Raw genomic sequence first — 25,521 nt, 5'->3', positions numbered from 1 at the left:
TAAAAAGGGTAAAAAATATAAATTAACATTTTATAAATTCAGGGGGAAAGAATTTTCAGTGCAGTACAAAAATTTAAAGCATTCTTTTTAACCCATGAGCATATGGACTTGGAAAATCCTGATTCACTTACTGTCACCTAATGATATAGATGAGTTTTAAGGCTATTGAGCTAACAGGCAAAATCTCTGGTCTCAGGAAATAGCCAAGGATTTCAAAGGAAAGGGGAACAGAATTTGACTGCTGAAAATAACTGCCCAGAAGTCTTCTCCTTGCTGATTTGAGGTCCACGTGCTTTAATGGGGCACATGATGAGCGGGTCTAACTAACCCAGGGGTGGGCAAAATGTGGCCTGCGAGCCAAATGCGGCCTGCCAGGCCATTCTATCCGGCCTGTGGGGCCCCTAAAAAATTTAGAAAATTAATATTTATCTGCCCCTGGCTGCGTGTCAGCGGCCCCCAATGGCTTGCCAAAACTCAGTAAGTGGCCCTCCACCCAAAATAATTGCCCGGCCCTGACAAAGAAATGACCATAGTGGAGTACCACGCCCTGCCTCTGATTGGCTATCCCCCTTGGCCAATGGAGCTGTCCAAAGGAAAATAAGCCTTGCAAGTAAAACAAATACGGTGCAGGATGTGCTTGTAGTCAAATGCCAAAAGGCCGAGACGGGGCATCTTGAGCTACATCTGAAATTTGGTTCACATAAAAAAGCCTATCAATATTCCATAGAGGCTCCAGGTCCAAACATCCCTGTTTCAGCCCCTCACTTGCCTTCTTTAACTGTTTGACATTGCTGGATCGAATGGCAGCCAAAAGCTGATCCCGCGAATTCTCCTGAGCAGGAGGTGCTTTTTCTGCCATCTTCCTCTGCGTGGCCGGAGAGAGAGAATTCCTTAGGTTTTCATTGATCAGAGGTGGAGCCAATGGAGGTGGGGGTGGGGGAGGTGCAGCTGGAGCCCCACCCTTTTTAGGAGAACTTTTAGGGGAAGACCAGGGGGATGATTTGGGGGATGGTTGTGGCGAAGGCTTGGGGGAGCCTTTTAGCAGGCCTCCTACTTTGGGCACTTCCAGCAGGTCTTTCTTCTCCCCCCGTTCTTGAGCTTGTTTCTGCTCCTGCAGTCGTTTCTGCCTCTGCTTGTCCATGTTCCTGCTCAGCAGATTTGTGACTGTCATACGGGGACCTGCCAGCTCAAAATGGTAGCCCAACTTCAGAAGGGTAGTGTTCTCTTTTAGTAACTTGGCTATCTCCATCTCTGTCTTGCCTCCACAGATGTGCCTCTGATTATGGAAGCGCAGCTCTGTCAGGACGTTGTTCTGCAGCAGTGCACGGAAGATGGCCAAGATGCCTTTGCCTGTGATGTGATTTGAGTCCAGATTGATGCTGGTCAGCATCTTGTTTGACTTCAACAAAATGGCAATGGCAAAAGCAACATGGTCGTCAGCACGAGTATTAGCCAGTGCAAACACTTTGACCACGGTGTTAAATTCCAGGGCTTCTGCAAAGCGCACCAGGATTTCATTGTTTATGCAGTCAGAGTTATTAACATTGACTTCTGTGATCTCTGGGTCATTATTTTTCACTCTTTCTAAGAGTTCATCAAACATACTCGAAGCTGCATCTTCCTCCTCCTCGGTTGGACCTGGAGGGGTGTCAGCAGGTTTGGCAAGGCTGTTCTCAGGGACCTGTTTTGTCTCTTTCTCTGGTGCTGGAGGAATTTTTTCTTCTGGTGCCTTTTTGGAGTCAGTTAGTGATTTCTCTTTGCCATAAGCTGTGGAATATTTCTTTGAAGCAGAGCTCTTTGTTTCTTCGCTTTTATCCTTTTCTTTCTTCTCTTCTTTTTTATCCTTTTCTTCTTTTTTATCCTTTTCTTTCTTCTCTTCTTTTTTGTCCTTTTCTTCTTTTTTATCCTTTTCTTTTTTCTCTTCTTTTTTGTCCTTTTCTTCTTTTTTATCTTTTTCTTTCTTTAATGCCAAACTTTTCTCTGCTTCCCTTTTATCTTTTCCAAATTCTTTCTTTAGAGCTGTACTCTTCTCGTCTTCTTTTCTATCCTTTCCTATCAGTTTTTTTTCCATGGCCTTGACTTTGTCATTGGGAAATTTTCCCTCTTTGTGTTTACTGTCTACTTCATCTTTCTCTTTTTTACTGGTTTTCTGAAGAGTTTCTTCCTTTTTGCTCTCTTTTCCCAGTGCAGGAACATGTTTCTTCCCCAGGTCTTTGGAATGAGCTCCCTTCCCCTTTTCTTCAAGGTTCTTGAGCTCTTTCTTCTTCTCTGCTTGTTTCCCTTCCTACCAAAAAAAAAAGAGGATGAAACAAGACACTATTAGGTTCAATTTCCATGACTATGTAGCACATCAACAAAATAGTTGGGCACTGGGCAGTGTTGTTTCAGTGTTGCGTGTACTACAATGTCAATAGCGCTAATGCCAAGTGATTGTAAACTCTTTTTCTATTTAGATTTTTAAACAGTAGATTAACAGTCTTTGGTATTAATCTAGGTCATCACAGGGCACAATATATATACAGACACATTAACAAAGGAGTGTAATAATACATACATCATATACGTTGTTCATGAGAAGAATGTGGGAATCAGACCCACAATTTATCTAGTTCAGTATCCTGTCTCTAACACTGGCCATAGCCAAGTGCCAGTAGATAGATATAGGATAATCTTTTCCTCTTAAAATTCATCTCTTAATCTCAGCTAGTGAGAATCTGGCTTAAAGAACTAAAGCACAAGGTTTAGTGTCCTTTCCAAAACTGCCGCTGTCATGTCCTATTCTAACTCTGGAGGAATGACACCCAGTCCTAACTGGCTCAGTAGCCACATGAGTAGTCAACATTAATAAAAAGACCCGACACCACAGACATCCTTAAGTGAATTGTAGCAAACCCATTCCAGTTCAAAAGAAAAAATCTGTAGCCCTTGTACCACATTTGGGGGCTCGTACTCTGTTTTTATGACTGCAGGAAAGACATGCCCAATGCATGCAATAAAAAAAAATCTTTGATAACATGTTCCATGATGAGCTGGAAACACTTGTGGCTCTAAAGCTGCTGTTCCAGATAATCCAGGTATCCATTCAAGGGATGGCCAATGATGACAAATCCAGGTATCCACAGAAACATCTGATTCTTTGAAACTTGCAACATTCTTGGCTTCAGTGACACCCTGTGACCAGTAGTTCCAGTCTAATTGCACTTGGAGTGAAACAGTTTTGGTTTTGAATTTGTCACCCTTTGATTTCATTCACCGTTCCTCTGTTACAAGATAGGCCCATGCTCAGCTTTCCCTAGATCATGTTATGATAAGGTGTAAGAGTGGTGTTGTTGCCATGATGGTCCAGAAATTATATGAGAGGCAAGGACATCTTCTACTGGACCAACTACTGGAGTTGGAATAGAGTTAGACAAGCTTTTGAATGCAAGGTGACCTGATGAGGCATGTCTTGCATTCAAAAGTTTGTCTAACTCTATCCCAGCTCTACAGTATGTCGAATCAAAGATATCACCCTAAGAAATGCTTGCCTCTTCCCTAGACCATTCATTATTTTGTTGTGTCCCCTCTTACTTCTTTCCTTTGTAAAATAACATCCTAATCTTTTCAGCTTCTTCAGAGGAGAGGTTTTCCAGCTCCTAATTATTCTTATTGCCCTTTCTGAACCCCCTCTAGTTCTGCATTTTCTTTTGGAGATGGGTGGACAATAAAAGGCCCAAGATTTCATGTGAGGGTGCACCATTGATTTACATAATGACACTATGATATTTGCAAAAGGCAAGGATTTTTTGGGGTGCTAGCCTTAGACTAATTGCATAGCTGGGAGACATTTTAGACACGGTTGGTCCAGTAAAAGTTTCCTCCCCAAAAAATCCTTGCCTCTCACGTACCAGTGTTTCCTGGACCATTGCAGTTACAACATCACTCAGACATTACTGCTATGGAGTTTTCCATTTTATTCTTTTCATGCCTCTTAATGCCCTGTTTGCTTTTTCAGCTGTAGCTGCACCCTGCACAGACGTCTCTATTGATCCTGTTGTACTATTCCCCTTCCTGAGTCAGTAGAGCTAATTTAGCACCCTGAATAGTTTAAATTCCCTGCTGCCCTTTGTTTGTGTTACTATTCATTTATCAACTTTAAATTCTATTTGTCATTGTGCTGCTTGTTCACCTAGCTTGGTTAGGGCCCCCAAAAGCTCCTTGCAGTCCTCTCTGGTCTTCACTAAGCTAAAATCTTTGCAACATTTGTTTCCCAGACAGTTTTTTCATCTATGACAATATTTTGCCTCTTGCCAGGCTACTTAGCTTCTTTAACAGTTTATCGTGGGTGAGCTTGGGCTAGATCCACATAGAGGGATAGAAGTCTGACTGCTACGCTGGACATTTATATTCAAATTTTTATCCTTAAAACCTACCGTCTAACCCTGGAGGTACCTAAATTGCTGACCCAGGGTACAGGAGAAAACAAGAAGTCTCAGCAGGAGCTGGCAGCCCAGTGCCAGAATTCACCTGGGATTTCCAGGCGAGGTCTTCCCCACCACACCTCCTCTGAGCATCCACAGGCACAGTCCAAGCCCAGAAGTCAAGAGGCTGGGTTGTGCCTCGGTGCCTCCTTTTGAGCCATCAGTCTCTAATGTTTCACTGGTAAACTTCTGGGTTTGGTGTTTTTCAACAGACTCGGGTGGCTGAAGGGTGCACAGACCCACCACTGCTGCTGTGTAGACAAGCCCTGCAAGTGGCATCTCCTACATGGGCAAGTGCTAGCCTTGCACCTGAAGCACAAATCGGAATAAATGGTCTGTAGTTTGTGTCTGTCATGTGTGGCAATGGTCTCCTGTAAACTCTGTTTCAGGCCCATTATCTTGTACCTCACTGTATCCCTTTTTTGGCTTCCTAAAATGTAGTGGGACTTGTCTTGCAGTCACTGAACTGCCTACTGCAAAGTTAGCGTAGTCCTCTGCACACAGGGCTAGGGTGACCATGCATCCCTAATTGAGTGGGACCATCCCAAAGTGTAAACATTGAGACCCAGGGGCAGCATTTGTCCTGGATTCCCCTTGGCACAGTCAAACAACTAGCATCCCAGTATCACGTGCAGGGATCTAGGTTTTCCATTCTCCTCAGAAAAAAACTTGGATTCTCTCCTTTAAAGGAGAAAACCATGAGAAACCACTGGTTTCCCCTTGCAGGCTGGCAGAGTACAGCCTGCAAGGGACTGCTTGGGGCTATGGGGAACAGGACACAGGGGGCACCATGTGCATGTGTGCACTTGTATATATGCACATGGCCAGCAATATAACGAGGCAGCAGTGGAGAGCAGCTCCCCGAGCTGCCTGCAGGTAAGTCTATGGGGGGAAGGGGGCATAGGAGAAGCAGGGGCAGGGGGCAAAGGGGGCATATTGAAACCCCCACAGTGAGGGAGGGAGCAGGGCAGGGTTGGCAGCTGGGGCTGAGGGTGTTGCCTGGCAGGGTGGTGCATGGGGCCTGGGCTGAAATGCACAGCTGCAGGGCCCAGCCAGGGAGCGGGACAGAGCCATGGGCAGCTTGTCCAGGGGGCAGTGAGGGGGGCATGTGTCCCACTTATGTATTTTGAAAAGGTGGTTCCCTTACACAGGCTACATGGAATAGGTTCAACCTGTGTGCCAATCACTCTTCCTAGTAGTGTTTCTGTCTTCCCTAAATGTTCAGAAGAGAACGGAGGAAGCTGGACCTCACAAGGAGGTGGCCAAGCTTCTCTGCTCAGGGGTAAGCACCAGGCATGCACTGAAGTCACCCTAACAGACAGCTTGATAGTAAGGTGAGATGTCAGACCGGGCTCAGCTGCTGTGACTATTATGAGGGCTCAGATTCACAGGAGGGAAGACAGGATGCTCCAGATGTCCCAGCAACCATACTACCTTGTTTCTGGAAGGAATAGGACATGGCAGAGAAAGAAACTTCTCTGTGCAGGGCCTTTGACACTTGGGAGTTTAAGACAGACCTCTGAGAATGATTTTTTCTATGTTTAAAAATTGTAAATTGTCTAAAAAAAAATCGCAAATCTCTGAATAGAAAACTAAAATCCATTTTTTTCTGCAGTTAAAATGAAATGCCACTGATACCTATATATATATAGGTATCAGTTGAACACAATTTTTATTTATTTACAATTTTAAAGCAATTTGGAAGCCTACCAGTGCCTCCAACACTATAATGAAATACATTCTAAATACCTATAAATGTTGGCATTTGATTTTGAGTTTTTTGTCATGGAAAACCAGAGCTTCCCCTGCCCCTTTTGCTCAGGACATAGGTCCAGTGCGGCTGTTGCCCCCTGCCCACTTTGTGGCATTGAGCAGTCATGATATGCTGGTACCCTGCCCATGCCATTGCTTCTCACTTCCCGCCCACAGCTCCCAGCCCTGCTGGAGGGGGCCCCAGTTGCCAGGGCTGTGGGGCCAGGGACCTGGGTCCACAGCCCCCTGCCCTCCCCAGTAGCGCTCAAGCCCTGTACATGTACATGTACATGGCTCCCCCTGCCTGACCCCCCTCCTCCCACTCCCCCCAGCCCCTGGCAGGCTGGAACTCTGCCCGCCTGCAAGGGGAACTGTTTCCCATGGTCTTCTCATTTAAAGGAGAAAATCTGCATTCTTCTCTTTTAAATGAGAAAATCCACCTTTTTTTTTTCTTAAAATGAGAAAATCCACATTTTACCACATTTCTCCATGGCGAACAGAAAACACGGGTCCCTGCTTGTAAGTTACCACTATGAACAAACTCAGTTACAGGGGAACTCCAGAACCACTTGAAATGAAAGTCCAACCAAAAGAACCGAGCCAGCAGCCCAACTCTGAATGCCCTTTGCTTCAGGGATTTTTGGGTCTGGCTCGGGCCCATCTCTGCTTGAATTGTTTCCATGGTGCGCAATATACAGGTTGCCAACTCTGTCCTACTGAATGTGCACACAACAGTAATTTTTTCTTTGGAAAAAACTGGCTTTGCTCTAAGCAGAGCTGCCCTTGGATACTGTTTGTACCTGGAGTATAAACAGACGCCATTTGGGACCGGATTTCTGTTTATTTAGCTAAGATTTTTCTTGGCTCCTCATCATGGATCTAAACAAGCAGCAAAAGGGTATATACCAGACAGCTAAACAGTCCTGCATCCATGATTCCTGCCAGTTCCTTCCTATCCAGCCTGGAATGCAAACTACCAAGCCCTGTTACCCATCTGGGAGTGTGCTGCTGGGGGGAGGGTGTCTGAAGAGCTCCCCCTTCCTTAAAGCCACTGGAGTAAAGTATGACCTGCAGCCTTGTCTTTTCTTTTTGTTATTCTGGGTCTAGCTCCCAAGAGAAGGAAACTTGATCTTGTCCCAGTGGTGGAAGAAAAGGAGCTGGAGTGACTCCTCTCACTGAGATATAAGCACCCATTTCTGACATCTGGATGAAGAACCTGAGAACAAGAAAGGATAAGCAACAGCATTTGTGACTGCCCAAGCCCCTGCGAAAGGAAAGAACAGGGCTCCAGCAGCAGGTGTCCAAAGTAGGCAACTGGCCAGCCTGAGGAGCACGTGGTACTTGCTGTCAGACGGTTTCTTTGCTTCAGAGGCTAATGAGGCTCATTCTGTCACAGTGATCTTTGCAATGGGAACAGGAGTTTTCCTATAGTTAGCATACATCTATCCTGTCCCAGCTCCCCAGCTAGGGCACTTGCACAGGCAAAGAACTGGATCCTTTTGGTCTGCACAGTACCAGCCCCTTCCTCTTTCTTTAGTATCCTCCCTCTTCTCTTTTCCCTCGTGTACCACCTTTTCCCCCTGTAGCAACAACTTCCCTTCTCTCACATCAAACATCTTCCCTTGTTCACAAAACCCAGTCTCCTCCCTTCTGCACAGCAACCCAACCCTGATCCCACCCACAGCAATCCTGCCTTATAATGACCCTCCCAGCCCATCCTTTCCTTATAACAATGTTTCCTTTCCCTGCAGGGATCCCATCTGCTCCATCTCCTCTTTACAGCAATCCCACAACCTCCCCAGCGCACAGAGACCTGACCCACCTCTCGCACTCCCACAGCCAACCCGTCTACCCCTCCATGAACCACTGCCTCTCCACCCCTCTCCGTAACAGCCTCCTCAGCAAAAGTTCCTCATCTGTTCTTTCCTTTGCTGCAATCACAGTACTTCTTGCTATTGCTAGGTTTTCCTTCCCTCCTAGTCCCACGGCTTGCTGTGCAGTTTGGTAGGCATTTACATATCGTTTAAAAGTAGGAGGGACTCATCACATTACTGTATGGCAGCAGATGCAATGAAAAGCCTTCTCTCCCTCAAATCTTTATCTCAAGATATTGCACTCTCTAAGCCCTTGTTTATACATAAGGGTTTCCTGGTGTACCTGTATAGGTGGAGCTGTCCTGGCAGTCCCGTTTGAAGAGCAGCTTAAACTGGGAAAACGTTTTTTTTCCAAGTACATCTTAAACTAGTTGCCTTATTGGAATAAACTGAACTGCCACAAGGACATTTTGCTGATATGACTGCATCTACACCAACCTCTTGCTGGCACAGCTATGTCAGTTCTTGTGGGGAGAGGACTCATACCTGACTGATGCAACTCTGCCAACACAATATTAAGTGTAAACCAGAGAAGAAAAGCCCTAGTTAGGACATCTGCATCCCTCTGTTACAGTACTGTTCCAGGCAATGAAACCTGACTCAGCCATTGCACTCTGCTGTGGAACCAGCAGTGATAGAGACTGTTCCCAGTCCCGGTCCCACTGGGCCCCCATACAGCCAAGACACCTCTCATGTTTGAAAGAGGAAGCATGTCATCACAGACATGACTGAACTGTTGTCTATTTGCATTCATCAGTCTTGTCTTTAGCTTGGAAGTTCACTAGGCCCAAAGTCTCCCATTTGGCCTGTAGAGTGTCCAATATAATAAAGTCCCATGCCTGGCTGAGGCCTTTTCCTACTAGGATACAAATCAATCAATAATGTCAGAAGTCAGGGCAGCAAGTGAGCGAGTTAGTCCCCAACTGGCCCTCATTACCCAGATGAGCCCAGCTGCCAGTGACCTAGCTAACTACTTCAAGCTGGCCCTAGTTTCCTGTATGGATGTAGCTGCCTACTTATATGTATGTATATATGTACTTATATATGTACATCCTGTATGGATGTAGCTACACCTACTCTCTCAGGTGCCCAGTAAACTACCCAATGGATGTTTCTTTGTATAGTCCTAGGCTTCTGATTCCTTCTTCCTGCCTGCTGATGCCTTATTCCCAAACTGTTGCCTCCTAAGCCTTTTGCTCCATTGTGGAACCCTGTTTCTCAGCCCCGATCCCCTGGTGGATGACCTTGTAGGGCAGGGGCAGGCAATTATTTTGGGTGAAGGGCCGCTTACCGAGTTTTGGCAAACTGTTGAGGGCTGCATTACCCTTTCCAGTGCAGGGAAGCAGGAACAGCCCCATGGCCCCAGGCCAGAAGCCTCTGCTAGGCAGGGGTTTCTGGTTGGGGGGGCAAGGGCTGGGCAGACCTTGCTGCTGGGTACTGCCACAAGCTTCCTTTTTTTTTTTTTCCTGTCATCTTTGCCAGGCAGCTAGGAGCAAATAAATATTAATTTTCTAATTTTTAGGGGCCCCACGGGACGGATAGAATGGCCTGGTGAGCCAGTTCCGGCCCCTGGGCCATATTTTGCCCACCCCTGATCTAGGGTGACAGTGTGGTGGGGACAGGGCAGGAAGTGCTTATCTCTCCTTCCCCAGTCAGGATCAATGCACAGCTGCTTGGGTAAGAACTGGCATTTCTATAAGCTTTGCTGCCCTTCATGGCCAAAAGAAAAGGTGGATCATACCTCCATTCACCTGAGAAGCTCTTTCAGTACGTTTGCTAGCTCCTGGAGCCAACTGCTATGGACAGCCCAGTTCTTTTGTTGTCTTGTTCAGCTAAATGAAGTTTGAAAATGTTGAGACTCTTGGACTAGTCCAAGCACTTAGAGTTATAAAGGCAGCATTGTGGCCTCTCATAACAAGGGTTCCAGGCTTATGGCATCCAAAGAAGCCAGCTTCCATATAACTGAGTGGCAAATAGTGAGACTTTGTCTGAAAAATGGAAGCAATGAAGGAAGAACTGGGATAAGAGGCACATAAACATGTTTTGCCATGTAGGAAATGCAGACAGAGTGGAAAGATGGAAGGATTGACAGAATCACAAATAGGTTTCTCCAATTGAGGAGAGATAAAAGAACAATAGGACACTTAGCAGATTTCTGCTTAACAGATCTGCAGCAGAAGCACTGATAGAATATCTAGCACTGCTAACACCATTAATATTTAATTTTTACTGTTCTTAACTAAGAAGTTCTCTACTGTTCTCATCTAACCAGGTGCTTTAAGTCCTGTGCCCACTGCAGACGGACTCTTTTGGGCTCTGTGCCCAGTGCAGAGTCCTTTTGGGTTTGCTCTGAGATGTAGCTTTAGAAGGGCTCTGAGAGCGCATCTACATGTTGCCCTATGGTGATGTTGTTACTATGCTGTGCTTTAGTACTTCCTTTTGGAAGTACTAAAGCATGGCACAGTAACTGCCTGTACCACGCTGTACATGCTCAGTGCATGGTTATTTTTAGCAGCTACTTCACCGTAGCTGCGCATTAGAACAGGGAAGCACACCACTATGGTGAAGTAGCTGCTGGTCACGTGTAGACACCTGTGGACACTATGCTGCCATAGTGCACTGCTACAGTGACAAAGTGTCACATGTAGATTCATAGATTCATAGATGTAGGGTCGGAAGGGACCTTGCAGATCTTCTAGTCCGACCCCCTGCCCTGGGCAGAAGAGAAAACTGGGCTCAAATGACCCCAGCCAGGTAAACGTCGAGCCTCCTCTTAAAGACCCCCAGGGTAGGAGCCAGCACCACTTCTCTTGGAAGCTGGTTCCAGACCCTAGCTGCCCTGACTGTGAAGTAGCGCCTCCTGCTGTCTAGTCTGAACCTACTCTCTAACAGCTTATGGCCGTTATTCCTTGTTACTCTGGTAGGTGCTCAGGGGAACAAGGTCTCTCCCAAACCCTGCTGGTTCCCCCTAGTAAGTTTATAGATAGCCACCAGTTCCCCGCTGTAGATGCGCCCCAAGTTTCTTTAGTCTAGCAATGGCAGCACTTCAGGGTAAAAGTCTCTGCAACTTCAAGTGAAGGAGGGTAGCAAAGTTTCCAATAAGCACAAACTGGCTCAGAAGCCTCTGCTCTCATGGCATTGGGATTACTGGGTTCATGGCTCTGGAACTGATTTTCATATTGGGCAAGAACTGTCTGAATACACAGTGGTTCCCTAGTGTCCCAAGACAGGCCCAAAGGGAGCTAAGAGGGTAATTTAATCTGATACTGAAGTAAAGGATGGTCCAAATGACTTCAGAAGGCAGAGGGACAAGCCGAAGCAAGAAGAGCCATTTCATTTGGAACTTGATGCCAGGGATTGTTCTCTGGGAATTGGCAGGAATGCATTGACAATCACAGGAGCGAGTCACTGCCGATCTCATTCATCATGTGGCAAGAACATGAGCTGTCCTGGGGGTTCTCTGTGTAAATGCACAATTCCTAGTACTGCCAGTAAGATACAGCTACAGAGCTCTGCCGACACAGCTAATCCCACTGTCCCAGTGCCTGCAGCAGCAGGAGAAGTGCTGTCTATATTTGTCACTTTGCCTGCTACATAATAATACCCATCCTGCCTTCAACCTGAACTCTTCCAGTTCAGGTGCTGGTACTGCCATCTATCCATACTGCATATAAAAATGGGTTATAAACTAGCTAAATGGGGGTCATAGCAAGTAACCGTGAAAAAAGAATCATTATCCAGTAGGAACGTTTCCAGTGGGAACTTGTAAGGACATATCCATTGTCTAAAGCTAATCAATATCAAATCAAAGTGCAAGGTTTTATATTCAGGAACCAAACAGACAGGTCACACCTACAGGGTGGGGGGGCTGCAGTTTAAAAAGCAGTGACCAGGAAAGGAATTAGGGGTCATGATGGCAAATAAACTGACCATGAGCTCCCAGTGCAATAGCGTAGCTAAGGAAGCAAACACAATCCTTGAGTGCATAAGCTGTGGAAATACTGAGCAGAAATAGGCTTTTGTTATTACTAGTGTGTGCCACATTAGTGAGACCATTAGACTCTGTCTCCAGTTCTGAGCTACAAGACTTACCCAAAGTCTGAAAAATGCACCTTATATCCAAAGTCTATAGAAACTCTATCTAGGGAGTTTCTCAATAGATTGTTTAAAGACAAGATTAAAAAGTGACTTGATCACCAACTATCTGGTACTTAATAAGGGAAAGACTTCTGAAAGTATAAGGATCTTTATTTAATGGACAAAGGATATCAAGACCCAATGGCTAGAACGTGAGACTAGACAAATGCAGGCTAGAAAAAAAGGTTTAAGAAGTAGTAGCATGACTGAGGAGGACAAGTAGGGCACCAGCCCTAGGTGCCAACTTAGAGGGAGTGCCAGTATGGCCCCCTCCCTCAAGGAGTCTTTGCCACAGCAGGCAGACTGGCCAGAGGAGCTGGACAGGTGCATCCCCAAGCCCAGCAGTCTGGGAAGGAAGGGGGCATGGAATGATATGCCCCCTTGGGAGGCTTTGCCATGGGAGGCACGGCCCTGCCCCGAGAGGTGGCAGTGAGTGAACACGGCACCAGGAGCAGCCCCTGCGGACCCCCCGCTGCTGCCTGTCCCTCAGCTTTAGTAGCCTAGCAGCCATGCTGCTGCTCAAGTGAGGAGAGTCCTGGCAGGTAAGACTTCTTTTCTTCTGCCCTCCTTCTCCCCACTCTCTCTTCCTCTGCCCTCCAGTGGTCAGCATAATTCACCACCCCTGCCCTGGGTGCTTAATGAGCTTACTACACCTCTGTTAAAATGTGAAGGAAATTGGTACCCATCAGAACTCTGTCCAAGTGGATGTGCTAGTTTGTCCCTTACTTGAAAACTTGATTTAAAGCTTTAATACGACTTTCTAAGAGCTATGCTCTAGCTCAAGCAAAAATTCTGAGCTTGATATAGTGAGCTTGATATGATTCTGAGCTTGACTCAGTGCAATTCTCTGGCTTGTGCTATTCAGATCAGACTAAATGATCATAATGTCCTCTCTGGCCTTCAGATCCCTGAACCTATACATGTTCAGGCACTGTATCTTGTTCTCCTACAATCTCAGCCAGTGTCTGAAGCACAGGAGCACTCTTCCTTTGCCTTACAAGCCCTACAACTGCTATGTGTGCCCTTCCCCCTATGCTGCACCCTGCCAGTCTCCATCCCCACTGCCGTATTTTTACTATATCTGCTTTGGGAGTCTCTAACTTCCCTGATACATTCACCTCAAATATTTAGAAGTGATTGAAAGTGCAAATTTCCTTCATCTCACTGTGTTTCCCAAGCCATCCTGAAGTGCCATTATTAAGATAATATTTTTATACCAAGTGTCAGACTTCAAAAAAAAATCTAATAGAAACAGGCTGGTACTTAGCTGATGTTTTGATTAATTGAAATGCCTGCTGGTTTCCTCTAAATAGAATAAAATTACCATTGCTATTGCTTGTTTGCAATTGCAATCCTCAGTTCCACTCAGTTGTTTCCTTAAAAGGCAAAGAAGACGGGGAACTTCTTGTCTGGCATCTGAGCATTAGAAGCAAGCACTCCCTCGCTTCTGGGGGTCACATCAGCAGAAACTCAAAAGCCTTGGCTGCAGAATATGTTTGTTGGAGGCAGACATTTAGAGGGCTTGTTTAATAGGCATCATCTGATTTGACTCTAGAGATTCACCTGCAGGGCTGCAGCATGTAGCAGATATTTACCATGAATATGCAGCTCAGAGCTAAAGAAGTACCTTTGATTCCCCCTGGCTGCACATGTAGGTCAAGCAGACCATAGCGCCATCTGACTGCCCCTTCTCCCATGCAGTGCTCATTCCAAACTGAATTCAAGACTGACAAGGAGCATCCTGAGTTGTCTTGGTCTGGCAATAGCAGAACTTCAGCATAAAGACCTCAGGAGTTCCTACTACAGACAGCAGCAACATTTCCAAAAAGTATAGTGTAATTGTGGAACACCACAGAGACATTGTTGTGCTGTGACACTTTAAAATGAATAGTTAAAAAAAAGGACTGATGTGGTTGGTGGTAACCTGGATAGCTAATATACTTACATCATTCAGCCTTCAGCAAAAAGCAACTGTAGCAATCTCAGCTCAGAGGTCAAGAACTGGCTGGGTAATGGAGACAGGAATTCCTCTATGTGCCTATAAGTGGTTTCCTAAGGGCTGGGGGAGTCATCTTAGTGTAGAGGAAGTGAGGGAATAAAGCCAAACATAAATTTGTTTGCTAAGTGGAGCTGTTTTGGGGAGGGGGTTTGTTTAAATGGGAAAACAACTGAAAGTACTTTTGTTCTTCCTCTGTAAAGCATACATCTCAGAATACAGTTTATCACAGGATAAAGGGAAACTGGTTGGGGTGCCTCTTGTTCAGACACTGGAGGCATGATATGTCAAACAGAAGACCTCAGTCTCGATCCTTCACCAATAAAAAGTTTTCTTAATATACTGATAATGTGTCCTGCAGTCTTACTACTACCTCCTAATTCTAAAGTCAGTGAAACCCTAAATGTCCTAACTCTGAATGTTTGGGGTCCTTCAGAAACATTCCCACCTGATTGCTAAATTGATTCATGTATGTGTCACATAAGTAATACCTTCTTGCCAAGTTGTGGCAAGGCTGAGTAGCGTAACGAGAACAAGCTGTAATACATGAACCATGTCCAGACCCATAAAGGCATTTGTACTTTTGACCTGGGGCTCTGTATGATAGTCATTCTGAAAGAGCCTCTGTACAGACACTCAGTACCATAATCAGCACCTGCAAGGCATATAGCATTGGAAAATATGTGATATCAATTCCTGAATGATCCAGGGCTCCAGGAACTCCTTTCTAACATCTTCCAAGCTGCTTGCTGCTATTTTTCATTATATACACTAAAGAGGATGCTTTACAAACCCTGAAATAGATTCCAACTCTGTGTGATTTAGAAGTATGCTCATAAGGAAGACAATGAAGAAACAGGGTAGGTTACCGGATGACAAGTGCAGTTGGCAGCAAGGATATGGAATGACTCAAACAGACTAGAGTATTTTAGATGCTTTCAAGTCAGCAGACTGGATGAGATGCACTCTAGGGTACTGAAAGAATTGGCTGAGAAAATTTCAGAGCCATTAGCTTATACTTTTTGAAAACTTGTGAGTTTAAGTGAGGTCCTGGATGATTGGAAAAGAGAAAATACAGTGCCCAGGATTAATAAAGGGAAGAAGGAAGAAGTGGGGAATTACACACAAGTCAGCTTGACCTCAGTACCAAGAAAGATCACGAAGCAGTCAGCTGGTACTGGGGTACTCCTTTCTAGATGGACACTGACAGGCAGGAACTCCTTCCTTGTCAGAAGTAGATGACCTTCACAGAGGACTATACTCAGCATAAGCAAATCTAACAGCACAAAGACTATAGGGCAGATGGATAAAGCCAAATGATGAGGGCTCTTCTCACTCCCCTCCATGTTAGTGATTTTCTTCTGCAGCTCACAGAAGTTTCCTGTCACTTCTTGTTCTCTGGAAAAAAAGTGGCAGCAGATGCAGAGCATAGGACATCTAATGAGCAAAAGGGGTGCAGACAGGAGTTATGTTTTTTGTGCAATTTGTCCCCTGAATCACACCTGTATGGTCGCAGAGAGCTTTTGAAATGCCTGATTGCACAAAAAATTAACTCTCCTCAAAAAAGGGATCAGATGAAGGATCTTTACTCCAGAGCACCTTAGGAAACTTGTGTTTCTTAAGGTTAATTTATCATGCAGTCAGGGCTAGGCTGATGCTGATGCTCACTCCTTTCGGACTAGATGACGTTCTCACAGCCTGGACAGTCCCAAAGGAGTGACATGATCACAGTGAGAAGCAGCGAGCCCCTGGCTCCAGACAAGACCAAAGCATCTGGGCTGAATGCAGGTGCCTCTACAGGCTCCACGGACTCCAACACATAACGCAATCCAGAAATCCTCTTCAGGGAAGCATGCATGGTTTCCTTCTCCCCCTTCCCTTCCTGCTGACAGCCCCAGAGTCGGAGGGGGAGGGAGCCAGGCCTTGGGAGAAGAGCAGCTCCTCCATTTGTTACTTGCCTGCAGGCAGGCTTAATTCCCCCCCAGACCCATAGGCAAACATCTGTTGGGTTGGGGCCAGGGGGGCACTCTAACTCATCGCGCTTTATGTAAAGAGTTAGAGTGGGGCCTGAATGTCTGTCAGCACCCAAGGTTACATCAGTCCCACCATCGGACTGTCATCTTGGGTCACTCTTTGGAAAGGGATTAATTATAACTCCTGATCTGTAAGTTATTAGCTCATCTTCTGTCATCAGCACCTTGCTCCAGAGTGTCCTGCAGATGCTTCTGAGAAGGCCTAATGAGCTCCATGTGGGTCTCCAGAACATAAGAGTCAGATAAGATCCATCATAAAGAAAAGGGAAGGCGGACTGAGCAGGCACAGCACAGTCAATGAGAACCAGTAACGAGCAGTCCCACCGGAGGTTCAGAGAAGCTTATAACAGGGTCCTGCCCGGTAGTGGTGTGTAAAGTGGGAAGTTTTCAATTCGGATTTGGCCCAATTCAGGGGATAGCCCAATTCAGCCGAATCTAAATCTGAAAATTTGATTCTGATTTGGAGGTACTTTATATGTGCCTTGAGGTATGTAGGAAAAACATATAAAGCTGTGTCTATGGCCGAATCATCAAATCTCTCTGAATCTTTCAGAATCGAGAGATTAATGGGTCTCCTGATTCAATTTGGCTTCTGAGATTTGGCCGTCGAATCGGGCTAAATCTCCTCTGAATTAAATCAGCAACTGCAGCTTTGCACAGCCCTACTGCCTGGGGAGGCTGCCTGGCAGTAAGTAACCATGATCAAGGGAGGACACAAGTCACAAGAAAGCTGAGAAGGAGCAGGAGCACCTCTGTGAGCCACTTCCTCCACACAGAGAAGCCCCTGAGGCAGGAGACTGCCAATGGGCATAAGCAGGTTGGGTTTTATTTTCACTCTGCACTAATGGATTTTCATGCCCCCATGTTGCAGCTTCTGGACAAATGGGAGAGATGAATTAAATTAATCGCTAGTACAGCAAGCTCTCTTCCTTGCATTCTCCTACCGGCTGTAAATAACCCAGGGGTGGTTCATGGCCAAGTACATTCCTGGTGAGAAGATGTGTCCTTGGCTGTGTTCTGAAGGTTATTAAACTTGGACTCTAGACGCCCGCCAAAGGAACTAATGGGAGGACGTCAAATTGCACCCCCCACACCACTGTTTTTGAGAGAGCTTTTCTGGGGACAGCTATTGCTGCGGTTTATGCAGAGAGAAGCTCTAGTGGAGACTGTGATACCCTCCCTTGGCCATATTGTGGTACCTTAAGATGAAAACAGTGTCACTGGACTGCTCACAGAGTAACACACCTGTGAGAACAAGCACAGATATCACAGTCTGCTCCTATAATAACCAGACTCTATGTTTTACCACCTTCATCCCACTCACCATAAACACCTGTTCTCCTGTCACACTACTTCCACTTGGGAATCTGTCTTTCTGTAGGTTCCAATTTCCCATGCAAATATCACCAAACATGGTCCTGAAATTCTGCCATAAGCACTGCCCTGCCAAGCAGAGCTCCTGTCTATACTGGCTCCCAAATAGATGGCAGATGATTTACATTTTGGTATGTTTACATTTTTGGCACAATACAGAATGACTCTGGCCATGGCAGATTGACAGTGGCTTCCCATATCAAACCAGAATGCCATTCTGATTGTTCAGATGCTGCATGATCTCATGCTCATGCTGGATGTACCTAATTCTGGAACAGTGAACAAGGCAAACAACCTTTCTGCTGTTTCTTTCCTAGCAATTGCTTTCATTTATCTTAACAAAAGCACAGTCTTATCCATCGTTTCCTTCTCTTCAGGCCTTTTGGACCCCAAATCTCACGCTCTTTTTGCAATCTCCAGCTCCATATTTCCTGAGATGTACACTTTTTGAACCAGCACACCATTCTTAAGAGACCATAGGGTTTTTCTGGCATTGTTTCTAATCATACATTGGCTTTAGTTGCTGAATTTAAGCCAGTCAACAGACCTTTAGACTCAGTTCCGTTGTCAGAAATGTCATTTTACTAAAATAGTTCAGTCTCCTCCTGAGTACTGTAAAGTGAGTGCTCAGAGTGCCCATTAATCTGCTGGACTATTTGCAACTCAAAATGTTTGTTTCTCTTATAAAATCTGTTTTTAGAAGTTTTCATTTCTTTCCTGCACAGCTCCTTTCCCAGCGCTTTTTTCCAACGCTGCAACAGTGGAGAAGGACATTCCCAGGCTGAGACCTTTATGTTGGTAGCCTCCTTCAAGATCATTGACAGAGGTCAGGAAATTGAACTAGACCCCAGTAATTCACAGCATTTTTGCTCTGGGCTCAATTAGTGCAAGGCACTCTGTCTGGGGCTACCAATGAAGAACGTCCAAAAGTTCTATACTAATGAAAGAACTGCAAAGACAGATCAGATCACTAAATCCATCCAGGTCACTCCCGTCTCCTCCAGGAATGCCTAGCTGCAGTTACCAAAAGAAAATGATGGGTTTCCATAATGCTCAATTATTACTAGAAGTATCTAGCAGTTGTATTATGACTTAATGCATGAAAGTTTATGTAACTTGTACCAGATCCTATTCTGCCTCTAGAACATCTAAGTATACTTACATGGCTTTTAGGTATCGAAAGATAGAATTTGATTTCACTTAGTGGACAATTAAAGTGAAGCTTGTGGCCAACTCTTAGTCACCTGACTATTGGGTAAGAGCTATCCTATTAACCCTCTGGGCATGTAAGTACCCCCACTATAGGAACAGGATCATTCTTCAGGGATGTCTGGATTGGAAAGAGGACACAAAGACTAAATGTCTAATTGGGAGGAGGTGCCAAGTAGCTTGTCCTGGGTCTGATAATGTTTAACATCTTCATTATTTGAATAATGGGTTTGCTGTATAGTTAACAAATTTGTGGATGATACCAGTTAGGTGGAGTTGCAGACACTCAGCAGGGTAGGGCCAGGATCCTAAATGACCTGGGTAAACCGGAGAAATGTCTGAAATCTGTCAGATGAAATGCAACATGGACAAATGCAAAGTCTTGCATGTGGGATAGACTCACTGCATACACAAATACAGACTGGGAAATGATTGGCTAGCTTGTAGTACTGTAAAGAAAGGCCTCACAATTACAGTGAACCATAAGCTGAACATGACCCAACACTGTTCTTGTTCCAAAAAAAACCCAACAACATCCTGTGTTGAATGTCACTTGTGAATCCGGGGAAGTGATTCTTCCAGCACTGGTGAGGCCTCACCTGGAGCACTGTGTCCAGTTTTGGGCCTCATAGTTCAAGAGGAATGTGGTCAGATTGGAAAGAGTCCATTGTAAAGCAGCAAAAATTATTAGAGGCCTGGGAAGCACGACTTAGGAAGAAAAGCTGAAAGAACTAAGATTATTTAGTCTGTAGAAGAGAAGACTGAGGGGGGCAGGGGTTGATAACCTGAAGGGAGATTATAGAGAGGATGGAGATGGGTTTTTCTCTGTGGCTGTAGGGGAAATGACTGGATCAATGGCCTCAAGCTGCAGCAAGGGAAATTTAGGTTGGATATTAGAAGGAATTTTCTCACTGTAAGGGTGGGCAACCATTGGAACACCCTATCTAGAAAAATTGTGGAATTTCCATCCTTGGAAGCTTTCAAGAGCAAGTTGGACAGACACTTGGCTAAGATGATTTAGTCAGGGATGATCCTGCTCTAAGCAAGGGGCTGGCCTGGATGAGCTCATGAGGTCCCTTAGAGCCCAACTTTTCTATGAAGTTATGAACTTTTGCCCAATATCCGACTAATTAGAACATTTTTCTAGAATTGGGAGACCTTGATTTTAAGCACTTAGGTTCTTTGTCCTGGGCATGTTTTTGGTGCAGGCTCAAGGCTATTGCAAGATGGCTACACTACCTAATTTAGGGGCTTTGGAAGAAGTGAAAAGGAAGAGGGCATGATTCTGGCTAGCAGTCTTGAACGCAGTATCTGGTCAGTACATACAAACTCCCTTTGTGAATATTGTCTTAGAGGCATTTTATACAGAACATAGTACTCAAATACAGCAGGGCCATTCTCATGAAGAGGCATATTCTAAATCTGTTAGCAACTAAGGTGTTTCTGTCAAAATAAACATCTTGCAGAACTTTTATATCCAGAAGTGGCCAGTAACAATTAAATCTACTAACTCTGTAGGGCTTCCTTTTTTCCAAGTAGCTTGGAACATATTAATATAGGCCTAGTTATTCTGGCGAATGACAGATCCATTCCACCAAGACACTGCTGTGCTTTTATATTAACCTATCTTACAAAAGGTGGATAGAGGTGACATAGTTGGCTTTAGTTTTTGTCACTTCTCAATCTGGAGTCACATGGAAAAATCAGGAACCTTCAAAAAAAGTGGAAAGACCTTTTAAAAAATGACATGACCTTGGGTCTCCCAGGAAAAGGCAGTGCCGACAGAGAAGGGTTGCCAACTGTCAGTAAATTTACTGACTCTCAGTAAAAAAAATAAAAATAGCTGTCAATAAAATCCATAAGAAAACTTCAGCTGTCAGTAAAAACACTAAGACACAGCTTGATTGATGCTCTGACAGACACAGCATGCAGTACCACCTGGTGTTTGAGTGGAAAAGCAGCACCCTGTAGGGAGCATTCTCTCAGACATGTGCTGCTGCAACAGCCCAGGCAGCCTGTAATACTTCTGGGTCACAGGTCAGGGTCTTTTAGGGTCTGTGCCAGGATGGAGAGCAGGCAGCAGGGGCCAGAAAGGGTAAGTAAGGCTCTGGTGATGGACTGGGGGGCAGGGGCATCAGGGTGAAGGGTGTAGTCAGGGGCATCAGGGTGAGCAGGGGGCCCCTGATTGGGGTAGGGAGCAGCACAGTGTAAAACCATTGCTGCAGTCAGGCAGGCTTGCCAACCCAAGAACATTTTTTTAACTGAAAACTTTTTATTAACAACCAAGCTTTTTTACTATGGTTGATGTTAAACTCCTTTGAAGCCGGTCCTTTTAGCCGGCAGGCTGGCAGAAAAGTCACATTTACATTATGGAAACATGTATCAGTAAAAATGTGTCAGAAAAAAGTTTGGTCATCAGTAAAAAACTTGAAGATTGTCAGTATAACAAATTTCTTCAGTTGGTAATCCTAACACAGTCACTTGTACTATCTTTGTTTTGCAACTTCTTAATGGGGCTCCCTGGCTACAATTACCATTAAGCTTTTGTTAGAGGGAATCAAGCTGAAATTGTGTCTTTTCATCATGTGCTATCTTCCTGGGATGATAGGTTGCCCCTGTAATTACACAAATGGTTTGGAAATGTTTAAAAGGAATCTCTCTCCATTTTACACTTCTATCCAAACCCTGCACATGCTACCATGGGGGAAAATACAGTTGCCCTGAAATGTCATCTTCCTTGAAACGTCCCTTATGAAATACGTGGGAGTCTGCACGCTCCAAAATGCCGTGATTCCCACTGAGACATGGGATGGATTGAGTGATACAGCTGGTTCAGTCTGACTGCCCTGCTGGGACTTGAGTCAGAGAGGCCATTTTAACATACAAATGATAGCATAATGCTGAGAAAAAAAAAGTGATATATAAATCTTCAGAGTTCAGTTCCTCCAAAAGTCAACACACCACTTAACCATAAATAGATAATAAATGGCCCATTCCTCCTTAGTGGCAGCTCAGTTCATATAAGTTAAATAATACAATGTTTATGTGCATTTCCCTGCATTCAGAATGAAGTAAGCCCAGAATGAAGATTTTGTTTTTAGATTGGTTAGAAATTTAGAGCATTTTCCCCTTTCCATTGTGCCCTTTGATGGAATGTAATCTTTCAGTTAGACAGTCTGGTGTAAATCCTAAAAAAAAGAATCTATGACAAATCTTTATCCTGTAGCTCACCCAGTTCTTGTAAACCCTGCAAATATCACTTCTCCCAACAGTATTAGAAAGTAAAGTGGTTTTTTTTTTTTTTACCATTGTCCTTTATACTATTCATCTAAAATGTAATGCATTTTTTTCCATATCATCCCAATTGTTTCTAATTTTCATTAAACTGAAAACCTTTCAGATTGCCATCACTGGAAATTTTTTGTTTTCCTTTTTAATTCAGCGACTGGTTTGTTTGTTTCTGAAAGCTCATTGTGATGCTTGGTGCATTTCCAAACAAAAAAAAGGCAAATATTTAATCTCAATCAAAAACAGTTTTTATTTTAGACTGAAAAACAGAGGACAGAAGGAGCAAAAGGACTGTATTCCAGCCAGAGACCTCTGTATGTTGGCTCTGCAACGGTCTTCAGAAAGTACATATGTGCCTGCTCCTTATAACTTCAATGTATGTGCAAAACTGGCCAAAGGCACATCTTTGTTCCTGGTGAGCAGTTACGAACAACTTCTTACATTCAAACGTGGTTTTTTTCCTTTATTTGTTAATCAAGAGATATAGTGACAGAAACTGAAATACGTCCTTTCCCCTTTATATAACTTATCAGAAAAAAAAAAAGACTTGATCCATACAGTGCAAAGTACCTGTGTTTTCCAACAGATCTAAAGACATAAACAGGTACTGCAGGCAGGTAGATATTGTACCTGCAAATTTTGAACGTTTTTCCTTTCCCTATTCCTACAATTAATTGCTGCTTCCAATATCATATCTATTCTCTATGCTAAAAGCTGGAAAGAATTTCATTCCCTTTCATTATAGCTAATAGAGGAAGGGAGTGGGAATAGGCTGGATGTTCTATTCCAGATTGTTAGAAAATGTTTTCCCAAAGGCTTCCTGTTACTATTTTGTTAAAGTTATTTTAAAAAGAAAAAAGTGGGCTCTGGGGATGAGAGTGGTCATGGCCTGCCCTTAGAATATTTCCCCACTGTGGGCAGACAGAGGTTAGTGCCACCTCAGCCTGCATTCACTTTTCAGAGCCCCGTATATATTTGGATGATATGTGTTTGTTGCCCCTCTCCACTTCAGCTCCTTGGACTCACAAGTAACAGAAAGAATGTGAACCATACATCTCCGGAGAGGCTAGTGCCCAGTGTCATTGTTACATCCTAACTACTTTCCAGATCAGGGGCTAGCCAGAAACACAGGATTTTCATAAAAAATGAACTCCAGCAAAGTTACATATGATCCTGAAAATGTTCAAAACATGGTTTAAAAGAGAAGACGCTGAGAGGGGCTGGAAATTTCCAGCTGGAAATCTGGAATGGTCCTTCCACTGAGTTCTCAGCTGAAACAAGGGAACAGGCTTGGCAAATGCACAGAAAAGTCTTGTAAACAAAGGAGCAAAGTTTAAATGCAACTCTGTTAGTCACAAAATTATTAAGATGTTTAAAAGATGATACAACATTTTTTTCTTCTCTTTTTATGATTTCCCTTGAGCCTGTCCCAGCTACTCAAGTCTGGCGTGTGTTTTTTATAAACATCCTCAAGAAAAGATGGCAATCTAAGCAATATGAACATGAAATTCAAGAATTATCTATGACTGCCACTGCTTCTACCAAGAGTTAGATTGTAGTGGATTTAGACATTAGTGGCATCTTCTCTGAAATACGTTACAGACAAACAATGGATTAAGTACTGTGCCTTATGCAAGTACTTTCCAGTCACAATTTAGAACAGCGGTTCCCAACCTCGGGTCGCAATCCAAATGAGGGTCACGGGGGCAATGCCAGCGGCGCCACACACAAAGTACAAGCTGCTCCCCTGCCCCTGCACTCCACTCCCAGCATTGGGTCGCAGCAATAAAAGGTTGGGAACCACTGATTTAGACAGTACCAGAAAGGATTTTTTGGGATTGCTCAAATATATAACGTTGGCGACACTGGACAGTCTGCAGACTATAGTCCTCAGGAGTCTCCATACATATGTGCTTCTCTCACAATGACCTCCTTGGTTCACTTTACACAGAATGCAAATGATTCTGCAGCCACTCTTACATTTGTGCGACAACATATCCGAAGTTTTCATTGTTCTACATTTACTTGCCTTGCTCTGAAAACTGAATCCTTTAAATATGTTGCATTTGGGGAATGTAAACTAGATCCAAGATCCAATGTCTTTGACAAAGAAGCATTGTGCTAAAGGATAGCATTCTACCCTTCGATGGGTGTTATGTATCTAACAAAAAACCTATACTGCTGTGAAGTACAGGACAATCCTCAGGCAGATTTGTCTAGACCCCTAGTACTCAAACTTCTTGCCTGGCGGGCCAGATGGGCTGGGTGCAGTCAGTGCTCTCAATCTAGTGGCCACGTGGTAAACCCCATCTGGCTGCGTGGAACGAGACAGAGGGCAGCCCAGACTCAACCCAGGCCTGTAGGAGAAGGGGGCTTGATTTAGCCCCGTGGCGAGGAAACAGGGGAAAGGGAATGTGACTCAGTCCCAATCCTGCTACTGCTGGGGTATGGCTCAGTCCTGATACAGCTGCGAGGGGGAGAATGGGTGTGGCTCAGTCCTACGGGGGGAAAGAGGGCTCAGCCCAGCTCCAATCTATTGTGCATGGGATTTGGGGATTTGGCAGGTAGGCTACAGAGGGAGTTTTGGGGAGCTGTCATGGGCCAGGTCAGCAGCCTCCCCCCCATGCAACAGCTTGCCAAACCTCCCTATGCAGGTTGGGGCTGTGGGTGGGCAGGGAGCTGGCATGAGCGCTGGTGGCAGTGGCATGGGCTCCAGGTCCCACTTCTTCCTGCTGCTGCTGCTGTGGCCAGGGCAGGTGGGTCCAGAGCAGCTGCTGCAGGGACCTTGACTCCCCATGAGGGGCAGGCCAGGGCCAGGACTGGGATCATACACTCAGCCTGGCCCTTGGGCCCTGCCCATGCAGGTCCTGATTGATCTCCATGGAGCTGGGGCCAGCAGCAGCAGTAGCCAGAAGGAGCCACCATTGCCAGTGCTGCCGAGAAATGGAGTCCAGCCATGGAGATACCCCAGTCCCGCTGTGTGACTGAGGGTGGCAGGACAGGCCATGCGCCGGATGATGCCTGAGCCAGGCAGGACCAAGAGAACCACCATGGGCTGGACAAAGTCCCTCAGAGGGCTGGATCTGGCCCACAGACCATATATTACCCACCCCCCTCCTAACTGACCAAAATATCTCAGCACAGGAGTGTTATGTGAGCATCAAGGAAAAGCAATCTTTAATAAACCAAATACCACGAGGAAATATAAAAATAAAGGATTATAAAAAAAGTTTGTGTGTATGTGTACATTGTGTATCACAGTGTCAAATATACACTCTCCTTTCTACAGAGGAACTTAGAAGTTTCCCTCAAATAATCTGTAGTTTTCTACAAAACATAAATTAAAACAGGGAGAAAGGAAGATGGTAAAGCATTAAACAGAACCAGTGGTACAACTC

General features: G+C 44.9%; 1 protein-coding gene across 1 annotated transcript in view; it reads right to left on the bottom strand.

Annotated features, from left to right (window-relative positions):
• LMOD1 (leiomodin 1) overlaps window positions 1-25,521 on the bottom strand; it is a 38,263-nt gene that overhangs the window by 5,095 nt on the left and 7,647 nt on the right. Inside the window, exon 2 of the mRNA XM_019546409.1 lies at window positions 770-2,284. Coding sequence (XP_019401954.1) covers window positions 770-2,284 — 1,515 coding nt within the window. The remainder of the gene's footprint in view (window positions 1-769; window positions 2,285-25,521) is intronic.

The sequence above is a fragment of the Crocodylus porosus genome, unplaced genomic scaffold, assembly GCF_001723895.1.
Source record: "Crocodylus porosus isolate Cpor-Errol unplaced genomic scaffold, CroPor_comp1, whole genome shotgun sequence".
In the NCBI taxonomy this organism is placed as follows: domain Eukaryota; kingdom Metazoa; phylum Chordata; order Crocodylia; family Crocodylidae; genus Crocodylus; species Crocodylus porosus.
The sequence above is the reverse complement of the archived record's forward strand: the minus strand, read 5'-3'. Positions and strand labels throughout refer to the sequence as shown.